This window comes from Mixophyes fleayi, chromosome 7 (assembly GCF_038048845.1).
Source record: "Mixophyes fleayi isolate aMixFle1 chromosome 7, aMixFle1.hap1, whole genome shotgun sequence".
NCBI lineage: Eukaryota > Metazoa > Chordata > Amphibia > Anura > Limnodynastidae > Mixophyes > Mixophyes fleayi.
Window position 1 is genome coordinate 33,619,179 of NC_134408.1, and position 19,389 is coordinate 33,638,567.

A 19,389-nucleotide genomic window follows, 5' to 3' on the forward strand; every position below is an offset into this window, starting at 1 on the left:
GTCTTCACTCTAAACAACCAGTAACTGAGCTGGAGTGGAAGAAGGACAGGATCAAGTGACCACTACTGGGGCTACCTCAGAGACATCAGGCTGTCTGCAGATAAACCATGGCAAGCAGGGGGACTAATGAAGGATCAATGGATTCTATACTCGTCAGGTGAAGATTATGTCTCTATATCTAAGGTAAGGGGACGAAATTATAATTTTGTTTGATTTTTACAGACATACATGTATTGCTTTCAGTGCTGATGTGCATATTATTTTGATCTTATGGTTCAGACCCAAGTTTGGACTTGAGTATATTGACTAAACTACAGGTTTGATAAAGTGGAGATGTTGCCTATAGCAACCAATCAAATTCTAGTTCTCATTTATTTAGTGCATTCTACAAAATGACCACTAGAATCTGATTGGTTGCTATAGGCAACATCTCCACTTTTTCAAACCCGCAGTTTAGTAAATATACCCCTTTGTGTCTCTCCTAGAAGCGTGTTTTCCACTGGAGTCTTATCCAGCAGGTCTTTACAGACTGCCCATCTTTAGATTTCTCGGTGATGTAGGAAGCAAAATTGTATGAATTAATTTCACCAAATTAGATTAAGTTTTCATGTACTTTTTCTTAGATTAAGTTCCACAAATTCAGTGACAGACTGTGTGGAATTTGGAGAAAACCCAATGAAACACAGGAAGAACACACACTTTCCTCCCACGGTCCAAAAACCATAGTGGTTGGTCAATTGGCTATTGAAATGTATCAGTAAACCGCTCTAAGAACAGAAATAAATGTATTATTCTGCCATAAACACAGCTAAAAAGAAATTATTCTTAAGCAGCTGTGGTTATTAAGCCTAGATTTGTGCTTTTGACTATAAAGTATTGTTTAGTGAAGTTTATTTGTTAACTCTTTAAATATGAAGGGATTTCTAACCTCCAGTCCTGTACATAACCACAATGAAAAAGAAAAACCTATTATATGAAAGCAAATGAGCTACTTAAATGATTTTATACTCTGTGATTCAGCAATATAACCATTGTGGTCTTTGCTCCGGAACGGTCGGCCAGCAGTGAGCACACAGCACAAACAGAAACAGCATGTGGAGTTAATAATGGAAACCAGCAGGGATAGCGGGAACTATATTCCAAAATCCGATGTAGGCTACAGGAAACAGCACAAACCACAACCAGCTGTTTATCAAAATATAATGATATACATTTTGAGAATTCATTTATTTGAAAACCAAAAGTTAAGGAAAACATGGATTCCCATAATTTCTTGGCCAACATAGGAAAGGTAAAAAAAGAAACCTCATGGGTAGAATACACGTTGTAGACGTACAACATCGGATTACCTGTTATTTTCTCCATCAAAGTATTTTGTGGCTATGTAAAATACATACATAAGATATATATAAAATGGGATAACACCTGGGATATGGAACATAAATGACTCTTAATCAGAAAACGGGGACTACGTGGATTCCGACTGTCCATGATATTTATTTACGTGCTGCAGAAGTTGATCACAATACGCTGGAGTCCTGTGTTTATGTTTCACGGCGTCTATTTCTTGCACTAACAGCGACGGGTACACAACACTAGCCTCTGTTAGAACATCTGCAAAACAGAAATCACAGATATAAAATAAGACAGCCAGTACATAGTTTAATGACTGCCTTTGACCATCAACCAAAACAGCAAGAGAAAGTTAGTTTGCGTACTTTCAGGTAGGTGTTACTCATTCCACTTGTAATCCTTCCCACAGACAATGGAAAGACTTGGATAATGGCACACTCTAAAATAGACTGTCCTAATAAGGAGAACACAGATGAGCTCTTTATCAAGGGAGATGGTGATGGATAGGACAGGTGACATTGTCCAGCCAATGAGGAGCCGCAGATTGTCTGCCCTGAGAATTCCATATTCAGGGTGAGGTGAGGAAGGGTCTCCACCGCCCACTCCCCAATCTACTGGTTAAATGTATTTGTCATTTGTAAGATCAGATGATATCTAGAAAGGAGGGGTATCACCAAGACAGAACGTGAAGTCATTAGGTCTCAGTGACTTCATAGGCTGCAGTCTAGTGGATATCAGACAAGCCCACAGAATGGCAGCCACCAATGTGTATAAGTGACAGGTGCCCTTTAAAGGGGGAACTGCTTTTCATTGTCAGCAAAAGTGCAGGTAAGAAATGGTTTTGGAAGACATTGCTTCTAGTGACAAACCGTATCCTACAAGGAAAACCCAGAACTATGAATAATGGTGTATGGTAGTGATGGGCAACAGGTAGGCCTAGGGACGGATGTGGCCCCAGCTCCTTCCTGGGTTATGGTCACATTTCTATGTTTTAGCGTGTAACACTAGTTTAAAATGCCTGATTATATATTACAGATAGGGGTCTCTTTCTTTGAGTAAACTTATTTTTTTAGCTTATTACTGAGATTAAGGGTAATCTGCTGTCCTTTATAAGGTTAGAGGGCCGCACCATGCGCCCCCTGAAGTGTATCAGACTGCCTGTTACTGGTCTATGGGATTTGTTCAATGTGTTGCAACATGTCAGTGCCAAAACAACATAGTAACATGTAACTTGTAAAATTTTCAGCAATTTACTACTACCAGGGTCTGTTTTGAAATACTAAATTCAGTCTGAAAGCAATTTGGGCACAACAGGGCACTAAAATTCATTCTGAAAGCAATTTGGGCATAACCGGGCACTAGATTAATTCTACAGCAATTTGGGCATAACCGGGCACTAGATTCATTCTGAAAGCAATTTGGGCACTATATGCAAAACAGAACTTGGGACATTTCAAGAATACCCAGTTAAATATTATGTGAAAGAGCATTCCATAGAATTTAGAAATGGTAAGATGCTGCCATCTAGAGTCAGTTAGCAGTCACTGCATGCAAACTACAGTTGGAAGCTAGAACTTGCAGACGCATAATAGGTGAACTCAATGGATGGGTTAAAGATATGCAAAAAGAGGGTTTTATACATTGCAAAGTACAAATCTGTCACAGCACACGACCCTTTTCTCGTAAAATAACTACAATTATTTATAGTGTATCGCTTGATCTTTTCCTTATCTGCATTCACTGTACATTAACATGTGCCCATTTGGCAATGGATAGGTTAAGAGACCAATTTATACAAGTCTGTCATAAGTCCTAGTTGACATGATCAATGAGAGCGTTAGACATGGAACCATGCTAATAGGCCTATTACTTTCCTCAAAGCGCCCCATCACATTATACCACCATGATTTATTGTCATTCATACAGACAGAAAATATCCATATATCATTCACTGGCGGCAAAGACAAGCAGCAATTTGTACCACAGCTTAATATGAACAAGCCATCCCCACACAACATCTCACTGGCATCTCTCAAACATTAGATGATACATCCAACTGACCATGTCTGAAAATAGGAAAGGGGATAGAGAAACAGTAATATCCACCAGCGGAGTATAATCTGCATGCAGAAGGAGAACACCGACAGCTCTTCCTTTATTAATGCAGACGGACTTCCCCAAACCTAACTGCTAGTCTCCTGTCCTGTCAATGTAGAGGTCAGGGATCCCCAAACATAGGCAGAAGAGGCTGTGCTATGACATCATCAAGGGGAGGCTGAAATACAGCCACATTTAATTAAGATCAATAGGCTGATAACTACCGCATGGGGGGTGGGCAGCTACAGATTGGAGGCATTTCAATACATTATACTTGAAAGGTATTGAAATGACCATATATATGTTTCTAAAATAAAGAAACTATACCATATTATACTCCAATGAAATAGTGCCTCTGGCAGCCAAATAAAGAGAAGACTAGAGAAACCTGGCGGTAACCGTCTTTAAGTGAAATGTAATTACTAAATTACTTAATTAACAAAATTCAATAACTTTTTTTAACACACTAAATTACATGTAGAAATTTTAACAGTGTATAATGAATAAATAACTAACTATATTAAAGGAACTAAATAATTTCTTTATACACTGCAATATATGTATAACCTCTTTCTTTGAAGTTACATTGCTGGTCAGAGTCCCCACAAGACGAGCTGTTATATGTGGCTGCAAACTGACACAGTTTCCAGACCTCCCAGCAGGTCACATGTTTCAGGTCACCCAGCAGGTGCAAATCTATAGAACAAGACCTTTAACTTGGTATATAATGTGCCCTGTTCAGAAAACGGCATCATAGAAATAAGTCACTCATAAAAGTTGAACTTGTGCTATTAATATATAGATATGCCTGGCTTATCAGCAATAACCTTCATACGTGTCTCAGTGATATCACGGCTTCCTAGTGAATGGACAGGCTGCAGTGCTACACCCAGGGACACTAATAGAAGGTTTCAGGCCAATGTACATCTCTCTCATTTGTCTGATCCATAATAAATCTTCACACACCATAACCTATAATAGGAGAATCTCTCTCACCGAGTACTGTAGTCTGGATACTAGAATCTGGATCATCAAGATGTACAAGGAGACCCCGGTATAAGAACTCCAGATGACCTTTATAGGTGGTCCTCTCGTATTGGTCATCAACGCATTTAAACCACAGACTCAGCGTTTTAGCAGCAGTGATCCGAACTTCATCAGAAGAATCATCAACGCGCTTTAACAGCTCTGTTAGGAACATAGGTTTGGAAGACAAATCGTAAAAGAAAAATAAGACTTCCGTTACATCTTGTGGCGTACAACGCTCTTCTCCTCACATCCCCTTCTGTTACTGTGTCGCCACTACAGTGTTTTCCCATATGTCTATACACAGCAATGCGATATTTGTATTAATCAGTAGTTTATGTGCTTGAGCTGCATGGATTGCTCTGTTTGTGTACCACGATGGACTCCTATGTATAAAGTCATATAGAGTCGTGACCACTAAGAGGGCTGGTGTACTGGAGCTGGAAGTTATGTGTGTAATATCCCAGTTACATCTCATATCATCACATTGTGTGTGTAAGAATATAATAAGACTATACCAGGGTAAATCTTGTTCAGTTGATCAGGGTCCAGGTGATGCTCACTGACCGCCAGGAGAGCCCTGACAATGCGACAGGACATCAGTCGGCTCATCTTCGAGTCTTCTTCCAGAGTAAGGAGCACTTGTGGCATCAGATCATCCAGTACCTGGAGAATCTGCAAACGAAGGGGCAGGCGGGTCATACACAGACTAATGTATGTTACTATAAAATTGGTCATCCAGCAACACAGATTTCATTCAGTGGACACATTAGAGCAATAACTAATTCAATATGTTGTGCACACAAATATGTACATATAAAATCTCTAAGGGTGAAACAGGACTTTCTTGTGGCCTAAAGCTTTCCTGAGAACCTCCATAGCCCTGAATATATTACGCCACTGTGTTACAGCTTCCTTTCCTCAAATGTAGGCACCACGGATAATGTTTTATATGGTAGGAAAATGCTGTCTTTATTTGGATCCTCCATCTTTCCTGCCGAGACATTTTGCCTAATGCCAGTGACATGTGAATGTATCGGAGAGGGAGAAAGCAATATTCTAGTTTTATAACAGAAAGACGGTCCCTGCTACTAAGCTTGGGAGGAATAATGTGGGAGAATGTAACCTTCATCACTGTACATTATAACGATATAATAAGTCACCAAGGAGTTCCATGGTCATAAAAGGTCCAAGGCTTTTATACATATCACGGACCTTCATGGTGACTTATCCGTAATAACTTACAGTATGGAGTTCTATTCCTATACTAGACACTCTCCTAATGAAATCAGAAATTAGAGATTAAGCGTCAGTATCGGCTATTAGCATACCTTGTTTATATGGGTTGGGTACCCATTAGTGATAGCAGTAACCCTAACAGATAACACGACAGTAATACGCCGGAGCTGTATTCCCTGACGAGTGGTAATACCGACAGCTTGGAACACAGACCTCAAACAGCTGATTTAAGGACGCGCAGCCTCTACAATGTTGTTTAATAAGTCTAGTACATTGCAGAGGCGGCGCGTCCATAAATCACCAGGGGAACAGCAGGAAACAGTGTGCACCTTGAAAGGGAAGTCATCACTGCCTGCCGACTTCTTTATTCGTCACCATTGTTTAAGGTTTGTGTAACCAAGCTGTCATTATTACCACTCTGTCAGGGAATACATCTCCGGTGTATTCCTGTCGTGTTATCTGTTGTCGGGGTTACAGTCATGGGGGTAAAGACTACCACCGGTTTATTATAAAGTAATAATTCCTTTCAATTATAGCAGATATCTAGATATCATTTTTTGAGGTTTTAAAAACACCTGTCTATTTTACATGTGATCCAGACTGTGAATATACTCTATCAGGTTCTTTTATCACTTTTCATTGCCAGTCCATCTGAACCAGGTCTCTGGTAGCTGTGGCGATATAGATCTATGGGGAGCAGTACAAATGACTTAAAAATACAGCTGTCATTCAATGAAATGCTGTCCCGTCGCACCAGAGTGATTCTCCTGTCAGTACAGCATACAGCCAAGTTTCCCCAGAATAGCAGTCACCTCCATAATGGAACTACATGTGTATTTGACATACATCTAAGCTATATGTACCATGTGTTCTACAGCAATGTGTATAGGTAGGTACCCCCATCTCCTGCTGGACTTTTCATTTTCATGCCACATCAACTAAACTGATGAAAACATGTTGACGCTTTCAAATATACAAACAACGAACCACTGGCACCAACTGATACAACCCAGAAAATATACAAGTGCAATAAGAAGAGATTACAATTCTTCTCAGCTACTTATGCACAGAGATCTTGGGACATACTGTACCTCTCGCTGTGAGAGAACCTTGCTCTGAAAGAGAACCCAGAGATTGGAGACCGCTATGGTCCTGATGGCTCCCGCTGTCCTCCCAGCGTTCCACTTCAGGTTAGCAACCAGTACGTCCTTAATGAGAGATTCTGAGTATATATGGAACTGCCTGGGTGTGAAACAGACAGAATACATTTACATGCAGGGTCGATTCTTGTATTGCACATTTGGTACTTAATGTAAAGTAGACATGTTACCATTAATTATCTTGTTCTCATTCAGTGTGATCCCTTATTATGCTTATTCCATATAAAATAGATCTTGCAACTGTGCATTCATTACAGGAGTGACAAGTTTAGAAGGGAAAATGTAGCTTTTAAAGACACATGAAATCTGGCATTGGGTAAAAACGCACATTTATAAACCTGTGTGCCATTTAACTTGATACAAATATTATACCCATCTGCAACTAAAAGATTTGTACATTTTCAATATGTAAATTTTTGGGGTTACAAAACAGGTGCACTACTAACAATAGTCAGGACCAGGTATAAGATGGGGTGGAAGCATAAGACAAACTGAAACACAAAGGAAGCACAAGAACTCTGGAATGGTTTCTTGCGGGACAGAGTCTACACCATCGTTGCCCCATATCGGTATTAACAGTTTACCCTATAGTTAGTGAATAAGATCCTTATTTGATTACATCCACCTTAAACAAATAATATTATTTGAAAGGCTAAATCACCTGCCTGGCACTTGTGGTTAGATGCACTGTGATACACCCCATGGCTCCTCTCCCCTGTGTTTCTCTTAGAAACCATTTGTATTTGATGGAAACAGGGTATATGGACCATTCTCCCTGACATTCTATTTTCCGAATATGACTGTGGTCTTAAACACCTATCAGTAATCACTTTCTGCTCCCAGTGTCGGGATCCCCCAGGATGTAGAAATAGTGACATTGCAGGGGGTAGGACCAGCATCTCCATTACTGTTTAAATGGTTCCCAAGTGAAGCCATAAGAGAGTATTTGTCTGACCATCAACAAAAATTTTTTTCGGAGCCCACAGAAAGATAGATCATAGGTAATATAGTAGAAAAACTCAAATATATCTGCTGCCTGTGTTACATGTATAGCAGGATGGAGAAAAAAAACCAAAACACAAATCCATCAAGTACAACGTTTAAAGAACTGTAACCGTGGTGATCTTGTAGCTGTTGTAAATATATTACAGATCCACTATTCACACATAATATATGCTGTATTTCATGTATAAATCTTCTCTTTGTGTATGGAGATAACTAAGAAATGATCCCAAGGTTTTACTATGGTTCTGGTGATAATGGTGTGAGTCTCAGTCTATATAAACATGTTGTTCTGCTTGTGGATAATTATCTGCCAGTAGGGGGCACTACAATACAAATAATCTCATTTCATACAAATAACTCAGCAACAGCAGAATACGATGCTTGTTTAAAGTGGCTCTCTAGTTCGCTCTCAATTGCTGTATCATTTAGGAGATGATCAAAAGATAAAGAGCCTCAACAACCCCAAATATATACAGGGATGGTTCTCAAGCCAAATCTAAACTATGGACAGTTACAAACACAAAACTTGTACAGCCAGCTACTAATAGAAGAGTAATTAGTCAATGTAAGCTATAGAAGGACAGGTCCAGGACAGAGAGAAAGCAAATCAACCTTATATGTGGCCCCAGCAAGAATTGGGATATCCCCAATCACCAATTCCTTAGCATAAAAACTACAACAACAACAACAACCACCAACACAACAACACTGCATTTTTTTAGTCACCATGGGGACCGGAATTTGTCCAGACCTGGTACAAAATGTACTGATACAGTCCTACAAAGAAGCATGTTCAAGTCTTGTTTTCATACAACGGCAAAGAAACGACATGAGAAAGTCCTGAAACTCTGATAAATCAGTTTCTCTCATGTACGATGCTCAATCAACCCAACCTCACTGGAGGCCTATACTTCCATTACATGATGACATTTCACGTGAGTGCAATCTCTTCTAGTGCCTCAAGCTAAACCGTTAATGTGAAATATCTGAATATGCAACAATTGAGTACTTTTCTTTTTCTTTCTTTGCACTCTTCCTCCTACCATATGTCTCTGCAAGACGTGCACACAAGAGTTACTCCCATTGTGAGGCTAGAATTCTGTCTAGATAAGAGACACTTCTCCCCTTCTAACAGCTAGTGAGAACATATAGATGGATTGAGCGACTCCCACTTCTGTCTAGTTGGGAATACTATAAAACTGAGGCTCTGGCTGGGACGGCATGCTGGAACTTGTAGTTCCACAACCTTCCTAAGACTACAATGAAGTACTCTAGTATGCAACATTGTTCCCCCCCCCCCCAAATTCTTAATTTAAACAAGACATAAAAAACACATTGTGTCTTACTACAGCACCCCATGAAAGCCACCATTGTCTAACTCAGCATTAAATAAGAAAATGTTAGACATGTAAAGCAAGCAGCTTGCAAGGGCCTACAGATATCTGATACAAGAGTTTACGGTGTGGGGAGGACATTTTTCCATGCACATCAAACTACCTGTCAGTAAGTATCCTGCAGAAAACAGGCCTTTTTATGGCTGATAAGGGGATAATACCTTCCTAAGATTAAAGTAACACACAACTTAAATGATAAGTTGACCTTTATAAATAAAAAAAAGAAAATAAATAAAACAGTTTCAGGTAATTACCAGAACTGAAGTTATCGGATATAAAGTTTTGATGGGGAAAATAGACAGATTTATCCGCATAGTAAAAGCAAAACATGTCAATTTCTGGAAAGAAATGGAAACTTTACATATAATTGATCTATCTGTATCTTTAGTCTTGGTATGGGCACTTTGTGATCTGTAAATGATACAAGATCCGTTTTCACATTGCATTGTAGCGTGTTAGACTAGTTGGACATTCCATAAGCACGGAGTCTAAGTGGCATACTTGTGCATTGTTTTACTAGTAACTTAATTAAGTAACATTTCTGTGTAGGACTAGATGGAACAATACGCCTTTCAAGCATTCCTGACTGCAATATTGTATGATGAGTGCCCAAAATCCTATGAATGAGCGCTTATTGTTTTATATTGTGAAGGAAGTGTCTGAATCTGAACAAACCCTTTGGAGTTGATGGTCTCATTGGCTTTTAGCAAAAGTTTGGACAACATGGTGAAGAGTTTCAATCGCATCTGGGGCTCCTTTGTTGGTTGAAGGCAGGTCTTTAAAATCGGCATTAAGGGATCAAGATTCTCTCCAATAATGGGGCCTGAAAAACACATCATCAAGTTGATAAAACAGTATATGACTGCATGCTGTAAACAGAAAATATACCCAGTTTATATCACATTATATATCAGGGTTGCCCAAATGAGTGTCATATTGTGGTGCTCTGGGGCAGATTGGTCTTTTAGTTATAAACTGGCACAAATATATCCTTATTTTAGGCAAAAACAGGGGGCGGAGCATTTCCACAAGTGTTCCCCACTCTGTTATCTGGGCAATGTACCCCACAATCTAATTGCCCATTTCTCCTCAGTACAGGATTTTGTACAAGGTCTGTAATTACATGGCCATTTCAGTTTTACAGTAGTTCAGGCAGGAGAGACATAGAGGCAGATTTACTAAACTGCGGGTTTGAAAAAGTGGAGATGTTGCCTATAGCAACCAGATTCTAGTTATTTATTTATTACACTCTACAAAATGACAGCTAGACTCTGATTGGTTGCTATAGGCAACATCTCCACTTTTTCACATCCGCAGTTTAGTAAATATACCCCATAGCCAGTGTCCTGTTCCTCCCGGAGGATGCCTGACTGGCAACCCCTATGCAGAGGCATTAGAAAACACAGCGACAAGGCAGAGCACCAATTTATGAATTCTGTGACTTGAAAACAAGGGTGACAAGGGGGAACACTGAAGTCACTGTCACCTATACACAGTGGTGGCAGCCATTTTGTGGGCTAGTCCACAGAGCATCTCCCACCTCAGACATATCACTATCTCCAATTATCAGGTTGCATTCTATTCATGAATAGAATCTATACTAAGCAACACTGCAGAAAAAAAAATGTTGATGTTACAGGGTGCAAAGTCACAACTGGGTGGTTTGTGTCTGACTTTCTGTAGGTACAATGGCCAATCCACGGTAAGTGCAGAGAATAACCAAGTGGGCTAAGAAGCTGGCTGATGCCAAGTAGCCCACTTTAACATACGTATGAGAACTCAGACCTGGCAAATGACTTTACTACCAGCTGCAGACCAGGAAACAAGATCACTATGGACCTATCTATCAAGTATAATCACTTTATTGTTTCATGTATATTTACCTCTGTAATAGAAAGCCTTTGAGGTATGTTCTTGTCAAATAGTGACTTCATTTGCTCTTTAAGTAAAACACACAATATCCTTGTTGCAGCATTATATACAGCATCATTAAACAGTTATTCAATCTGCTTATGGAGTGTAACATCCATAGAGTACCAGTTTTTCTGTCCATTAAATCTATGACTTTAGTCTACTTCAAAATCCCTCCTGTCAATCTTATTCCTGTGTCATAATCCAGAATATGTGAAAATAACAGCAGACCGAGTGAACGCAGTTACGAATCCACTGTCTGACAGCCTATACAGAGGAATAGGATAACACTATGTATAGCATACGCAATTTGCACAGTAGAATGTCTTTAAAGTTATAAATCCAACTTTAAACCTGGACCAGCACGTTATCCCAGAACCCTTACCAGACTCTGAGACGAGGACCTCAAACTGTGCTCTCTCTACGGAATAGCTGGTCCATTGCTCATGACCTTTGGATGCCCAGTGCATTAACGGCTGCATGTGCTGTCTGTATAGACCTTGGGAGCTGCTCACACCTTGCACTTCTGCCAGCGAAAGCATTACACCTTGAACCTGCACAGAAAGATACACAGCGGCTTGTTAAGGTAGCGGCACGCTGTGGCCTTATCAATGTTTATACAGTTTATGTACAAGTAATAGTAGAAGACCAGGCTTCAGAGGCTGGTATATGCGGAGATGCAAAGTTACAGTGTGCCACTAACATAGGGTGTATAATATATCCAGTACAAGAGAAAGCAGAAAATCTTCTGAAGATGAAGCTAATAAAGGGTGTTTTGGGACTGTGTTATTGCAGACAGCCAGGACAGATTCAGCTGGAGAACATAACTTTGCTGACTCTATGTCTGATTTTCAATGGTCCGACAAGTAAAGGTTGATGTAACGTTGTCGACAGATTTAAAAGGTTTCAAAATGATGATTGCACAATATATATTGGATATAATCTTTCCATATTGGAGGTTTATGTTCCCTAAACAAAAATGGCACATGTAGCACATGATCTAAGATGTGCCCAGGATAACACATCACAATACAGATGTGGAACAATATGTACAGAGGCTAAAGGTGAGCCGTCTACAGCAACAAGACACGGGCCACAAACGACGACTCTGACATGATGATTAATGTGCAGCAGCGGGTGGCTATGGCTGGACAATATACCCTGCTGCCCCCTTCTTGGCTCATTCTGCAAGTTGCTAAACTTGTGACCGATTGTGTTTCCTATGCAATGTCACTATCATTGTCTTTTTAAATGTTCTAAAAATTGCAGTGTGTATTTACAGGAGCCTTGTAAAAATATATTGTAGATGGATTGGCCCTTCGTCATCTTTGTATTTGAGCTCAATTAAAATACAATATTAACCAGTAGGGGGCGATGAATGTATGAGCTTTCTCCATATATGCAGAGTTTATCTTCCAAAAGTTAAAATAGAATACAGGATTTGTCTATTCAGCAGGTAGCTTTCAACACAACCTGACAATAATAGGCAATAGATAATAATAATATTACCTTGTCATAGAGGGTTTCAGAGGCTGGGCTGGCAAGTATGGTTATCAGGACCTTCATACACTGCAGGCTGATGTCTGTACAGGACTGCTGGCATATGCTAATCAAGGACTGTATGCAGCACAGGAACTGATCCAGGTACAGCACCTGTCAAACAAACACATAGTGGGACCATTGTTTGGAAGCTTAGATGAGAAATATAGATGTTCTTACCCATTAACTCGTCTAAGTCAATTAAAGCATAAATGATACGTCTCAGTCATCACATACCATGCATACCGTGCGAACAGCCAAAGATGGACACTTAAGATTATTCTGCATAGACACAGTTACATAAATATAAAATGTGCACACAACTCGGACGGCTTCCCAACACAAAATAGGAAAAATACAACCAACTACACACACAAACTACTACTACTCTTCATTTATTTATATGACGCAAGCACATTATGCAGCACTGTACTGAGAATATTTAATCGTTCAGACCTTGCCCCATTGCAGATTACAGTCTGAATGTTCTACCACAGAAACACACACACCGGGCTATCCAGTGTCTCAGCAGCCAATTAACCTACTAGTATTTTTTGGGGATGGTGGGAAAACTGGAGCACCAGGAGGAAACGCACACAAACATGGGAAGAACATACAAACACTACATAGATAGAGGTCTTGTTGGAATCAAACCCCTGACCCCAGCGCTGTGAGGCAGCAATGCTGACCACTGTGCCATTCATGTGCAAAAACATACATTTTTTTACTGCCATTCCTTCTCCCCATTAGAAATTTGGTGGGGGTCCCTTCTCTTGGATCCCTATTAATATTTTGAATTAAACAGGGTTTACATATAAGAGGAGTGCTCACCTTTGGCACTCCTCTGGACTCTTGTAATAGGAGTGATCTAAAGAAGAGTCTGTAAATGAAATCTACCTGCTTACTGGTGGACCAATGTTTAGTTATCCCCTATCAAAGTACTATTCAAAGGAGGAAAGGGAAAACAAAACATATTAAAATAGGGAAACCTCTTTAATCGGAGATGTCCATTCAAGGACAGAGGCAGCACCTGATTGGACAATTGCCACAGCCATCCAATCAGGTGCATCATACAGACAATGGTAATTGCAGTGCCTCAGAGGAGGGAGCCAATCGAAATACTAAGTAAGGAACGTAACAGGGAAAAAAGTCCCAGAGTTGACATTCTATTTGAGAGATATATTTGCCATCTGTTTCTCTAGTAGTAAAGAAGAACCTCACTCCAAAGATTTGTTGCAGGTATTGGTCAGTAGGTTAAGCTAAAACACTGTGTATTATGGGTGGTGGGCGTTGTTCCACTCTAGCAGGTCTCACTAATATCTCAACAATTTGGTGCTGGACTCCCCTCTGTAGTTTGTCACATGAACAGCAGGGTAGTCAATATACCCCCACTGTGAACCCCCTTAAATTGGGAATAGAAAGAGGGGCATCAACAACAATGCAAAGTGGAACTTGAGACCTTAGCAGCACCTAAAATCGAGTTTTGGCCAGAGCTTTCCTTTAAGAACCACTTCCGGATTACAAGAATACACAATATCTAAATACATACTGTTCACATCCCTTTAAGAGACACCTCTGTCATGACTTATGGCAACTGGGTTACTTTGCAGGACCGAGTACCTATCATATACATAATAATGATTTATTTATGTACAGAGAGGCAATCTTTATTTCACACCACTTGGCATCGCGAGTTGGTTATCAGACATGAGACGCCATATAGATTAGCCGGTAGCTGTGAAGTTGAAGCTAGGTCTCTCCTACCTATGTTCTCTGATTACATAGGTTTAGATTATAGAGTCACTGGTCCTCATGTTACAACAGTGCAGCTGCTGGTTCCCTGTGGCTCGTGTGATCTTATTAAAACGGCTAGTCACTGCGTAACCAATGCATTAACAAGGTCCGCAATCATTTCACATTGCCGGACACACAAAACAGTTAGTGGAAATACATAGAACAGCAAACGTATCTGCAGAAACAAAACACGCACAGAATATAGAATATATTGAGCTATTAAAGCTGCATGTTAATGCCTTGTAGGTCCTACAAGCTGATTTTAGGAGCATATCGCATTTCGCTCTCTCAGCTGCCAGGTGCATCATTCCGGGCCATACACCTGGGAATGAGCCGTTCTATGTGCCTCTTATTCAGCGATTTAAGGAAGATCACAGCACTCAAAGACTGAGATGACACGGGGTGCTGACATTACATCATTTTAAATCCATAATTCTGATTCTCTGACATGACTGGATTAGTTCATGAAATCGTGCTGCCAGCCCGGATTAAGCCCCATGTATAGACAGTCAATCAACAGCGTGATATTGAAAGAGCCAGTCACATTATAAAAGCCTATCAATGACCAGAGCTCAGTGTAGTGTGTTTGCTTTGTTCACAACAGAACATATGCACAAAAATACATTGTTAATTATCTTCCAATACATCAACACGTTGGAAATTGCTGCCATTACCAGTGGCTGGTAGACAATAGGACGCATTGACACGGCTGTTTAGAATGCAATGAACAATCTGTGAGGATTCTCTAGTAGCTTCCTGTGAGATTTATAATAAAGAACGGTTTTCAGGTGTGTGTTCTAAGGGAAATATACTTTATTTAAAAAATATTCTGTGTGTTTTCAGTATATCATATGGATATAAAGGATTATGCATGACGATGGTGTAGTCTTGCCTCTAGTGGTACAAAATTGTAGAACGCGTGCTTGTCATTAATTTTAAAAGTCCTGTATTCACCCCTTGGAAGAAATAATGATAGATGGATTAGACAGATCGTGTACTTTGAGGTTTATACGAAGTACAGCACAGGCAGCAGCGTGGCACAGTGCTGGGGCCTATGGATTTCATTCCGATGAAGGACTTCATAAGATTACCTGATTGTACTATACATTAATAATAAATCACATGTTGTATGGTCCACATAAAGTGAAATACTGCCAGCATATTACTGTCTACACAGGTAAGTACCTTTATGGTTCTATTTCTATGCAAAAAAAAAACAACTCCCTGACCCCGGGCTAACATTGTTGTATGACAGGATCATATAGCCCACAAAACACATTGTCACCCTTCCAGTTTGGCTGGACCTATATGCAACACATGACACTAAACCTAAAACTCTCATTGTCCCATAGATCGTAAGCACGGCCTTCTTACCTGTCTATTACCCAGTATTGTTTTATTATGGTGCTTGTTCCACAATTGTAAAGCGCTATGGAATATTCTGGAGCTGTATAATAAGATTTATCAGAACATGGCACTGGCTCACAGTGAATTCATGGACTATGTTGAGGCATGAGGCACTTTGTGATGTCACTGGCTCCTAGTGAACCGATGTGCTGCTCACTATCCGCTCACAAATAGTCTGTCTATGCTGTGTGCAGGCGATGGGATCACGTTACATACACTGTGCTCTAGGAATAGGCAGGTAATGCCCATTTTATCTAGACAAATCCCTAGAATATATCTTATGTGGGGAATGAACCTTTGTACCTCATTGGAGGTCCCGGATTACTATTAGCATTTCGTTTCATGACATAACCTGGAAATAATCCTCCTACACACCTACCCTCTATGTAAATCACTGCCATTCCGTTCATACCTTTTCAGACCCCTGACAGATCTCAGTCTGGGAAAGGACATCCGCGATACGATGCAAGTGCGGTTGCAGCACTTCCTTCGAGCTTCCCCTGATAAATGCCGCCAGAACCATCAGGTGGGAGGCTAGAGGAGACTTGCCCAGTGCCGGCAATACCAGTTTAAGGAACACCTCGGGATTCACAAAGGTTCCAATTAATTCTGCTGATTTTACACTCTGGAAAAAAGACAGGACATACAATTATCACTAGCTTGTGTGCATTAATCTGACTACATATAAGATTCTATCAGCCAATCACAAATCTATTATCAAGTCTGAGCTTCACAACAAAAGTAACTTTCAAGCATGCTGGAGAAATCTACCCTGCGCAAGCTGAACTATTACACTGGTGGTGCACCTAGCTTACCTGACCTGAAGCAGGAAGACCTCCCCTGCATACGTGGAGTAGTATTACCAGTACTAGATTTACAGCTACATAACAGGTGATCCACCCAACAAAGACCCCAGTGCAAAACCATGATGACCCCAGAAAAGGAATACATGACACAGCATCGGAGTACATTACTGGTACTATTATTGTACATGTTGGGCCTGAACCATGTTCGGACGCAAGTCACTTTCCACACTACAGCTTGCGTGACATAGAAACAAGTGCACGCCAATGAACGGCGCAATTCCATTCATTTCATGTATGAACACATCAGACACTTACAACTGTCTACGATTTGAAGGGTGGAGCGGGTGTGGGCAGGGGAGGACGAAAGAAAGCAATGTACAGTAAAGGCGTGCCTTAGATCTGCTTTGATTTGTACACGGTCAGAAGCCTACTCTTACGTCTGAACATGAATCAGGCTCTTTACGAGCACTGTTGTGGGGTTTGTTGTGTAACGGGTGGGTATAGTTGGTGGCAAAAATTTCTCATTACTGGCGGTGTTTTAATAATGCATCAGCCGTACAGATGCCTTAAGGCAAGTGATAGTGTACTGTATACAGCTGCAGAGAGACATAGAAGCTGTACATTTTTCCCATCTTTTATCACCCTTTACAATTATTTCTCTCCCATGGAAATTGTTAATTGTGAGCATTACTCAGACACGCATGAAAAATTCATATTGCAGGGAACAGCAAAACAAATATTTTTGTCATACAAGGTGCAGTTTCAGTAAGTGTCCTCTTGACGATATTACATATTGTATTGGCTTTCCTTATCTGCTGTGACAAACGAAGGAGAGGACAGACATCCCACAGTCTCTATCGGTAGTAAACATTTTGGAAGGGAATATTTATAATATAACAAAATTTGTGGTCTTCTATTAACATTTGCCCAGATGGAAATGAAAAACACAAAAAAAACAAACAAAACCCAAACAAAATATACAAAGAAACAAAAACATAGCTTTGGAGGCCTTTTTCTGTGTCTTCCGAGGCCAAAAACTGACCAGGGCAGTGTCCAGCTTAACTCCGCTGTTCCACTAGCAGATAGTCTTCCTTTGTAATTTACTACCCTCTTTAGTCCACTTAAAAAGGCATTCAGTTTGCGGGAGGAAAGGGTTAAATGTTAAGCAATCTATTCATTGTCTTACATTTCCAGAAATGCAAAGAGCTGCATTAGTAAACCACAGAATTACACCCTTACCTTCGTCTTCCCCCCATCCTCCTCCATGTGAGCACACATTTTTTTCCATTGAATTTGGAATATTTGTACTCTAACCACAAGCAAGGGCAAAAATCATATTTGAAACAGTTTATTTAAGCAACAAATTCACTTGGAAAATATGTCACCCAGAAGTAACACTTGTCTATCAAGCTCTCTAATTACAGACGATTACACCTATAGATGGCTTATAATCTGGGTCTGGGAGAAATCGTATACTGCCGTCTGCAGAGACCGAGCTTTGTTCAGTGCAATGACTACCGCATCTATAATTGTGGTGGAGATTAGCTGGTAAGGACACGCACTGGGAATTCTGCACATAGTTTTACGAGCTGTCTTTGTGTTCATTCCAGCTTCATGACACAGAAAATATGTTTAAACACCTGGGAGTCTAAATAAAACAAAGCTTTGTTTCTTTATGATGGAATATACTCACAAATGCTCCAATCACACCAGACACCATTCATCTTCATCTGGGACACTTATCAAAAACTCACACAATATTTGGAATCATTCTTCAATATATTTACTGCCTGTAGAATCCCTTTATCAAGTAATGGCAGAAAATAATATTTCACAGGAACAAACACCGAACAGTGAACACAATAAAGATGTCAAACTCTTTTTTATGGTACCGGGAAACCAACAACGTGAATGCTGTTCAGATGACATGTGTGCAATTAGAAGAATGATATATGAAATGTATGGCAGAAAGCTTCCTTACCCCTGTAAGCATACGTATCTTTTCTTCTCATTGCAATCCACCAGCTTCCTTCCTATTGTACCTTAGCTACGTGCAAACTGGACTTCTATGTATAGTGTACTTCAATGCAGTATTAAGTAATACTAAATACATGACAAACATCCACAGTGTCAGTTGCAGAACTGTGCTGGTAGAACCTGCTTACTACATACCCGTTAGCGTGCTTAGAAGAATTAGTAAAGGCCAGCGGTCCCCAAACTGCGTGCCGCGGCGACCTCACAGGTGTGCCGCGGCGACGGCAGATGGTAAGCAAGGTGGGGGGACTACTTGGTAATTATTCTGGATTAGGGCTGCCTTGAAAACAAATTAGAAAGACCCCAAGGGTGCCTGGAACTGAGCAAGCTGGGGGTCTCCTGGTATAGGCTTTGAACCTGCACTTACATTTTGTACGACTTTCTCCTCTTCATCCAGACACGATCGGTAGAGAGTACTGAGTAACAGTTCCATGTGCTGAGTCGTATGATCTTCTGCATGCAGCAACAGGACAAAAAGGAGCTGCGCAGCTTTAATCCGCGTCCCCGCCACCCAGTCTGTTATGTCGCGGCTGATGGCTGGGAGGATCTTGGACAGGTTTCTAAAAACGAGTTCACGACATCCCAAGCCAGGTCTCTGAACTGAAAGGGAAAGACGGCAGAATG

At 40.4% G+C, this 19,389-nt stretch overlaps 1 protein-coding gene across 1 annotated transcript in view; it reads right to left on the reverse strand.

The window, feature by feature from the left end:
- Nucleotides 1-1,208: 1,208 nt before the first annotated feature.
- The window catches only part of DNAAF5 (dynein axonemal assembly factor 5), a 28,826-nt gene continuing 10,645 nt past the window's right edge, over nucleotides 1,209-19,389 (reverse strand). The window contains exons 5-13 of the mRNA XM_075179642.1: nucleotides 19,133-19,365; nucleotides 16,338-16,550; nucleotides 12,695-12,838; nucleotides 11,571-11,739; nucleotides 9,950-10,097; nucleotides 6,807-6,957; nucleotides 4,995-5,151; nucleotides 4,447-4,638; nucleotides 1,209-1,614 (exon numbers count right to left, since the gene is read on the reverse strand). Coding sequence (XP_075035743.1) covers nucleotides 1,469-1,614; nucleotides 4,447-4,638; nucleotides 4,995-5,151; nucleotides 6,807-6,957; nucleotides 9,950-10,097; nucleotides 11,571-11,739; nucleotides 12,695-12,838; nucleotides 16,338-16,550; nucleotides 19,133-19,365 — 1,553 coding nt within the window. The 3' untranslated portion in view covers nucleotides 1,209-1,468. The remainder of the gene's footprint in view (nucleotides 1,615-4,446; nucleotides 4,639-4,994; nucleotides 5,152-6,806; nucleotides 6,958-9,949; nucleotides 10,098-11,570; nucleotides 11,740-12,694; nucleotides 12,839-16,337; nucleotides 16,551-19,132; nucleotides 19,366-19,389) is intronic.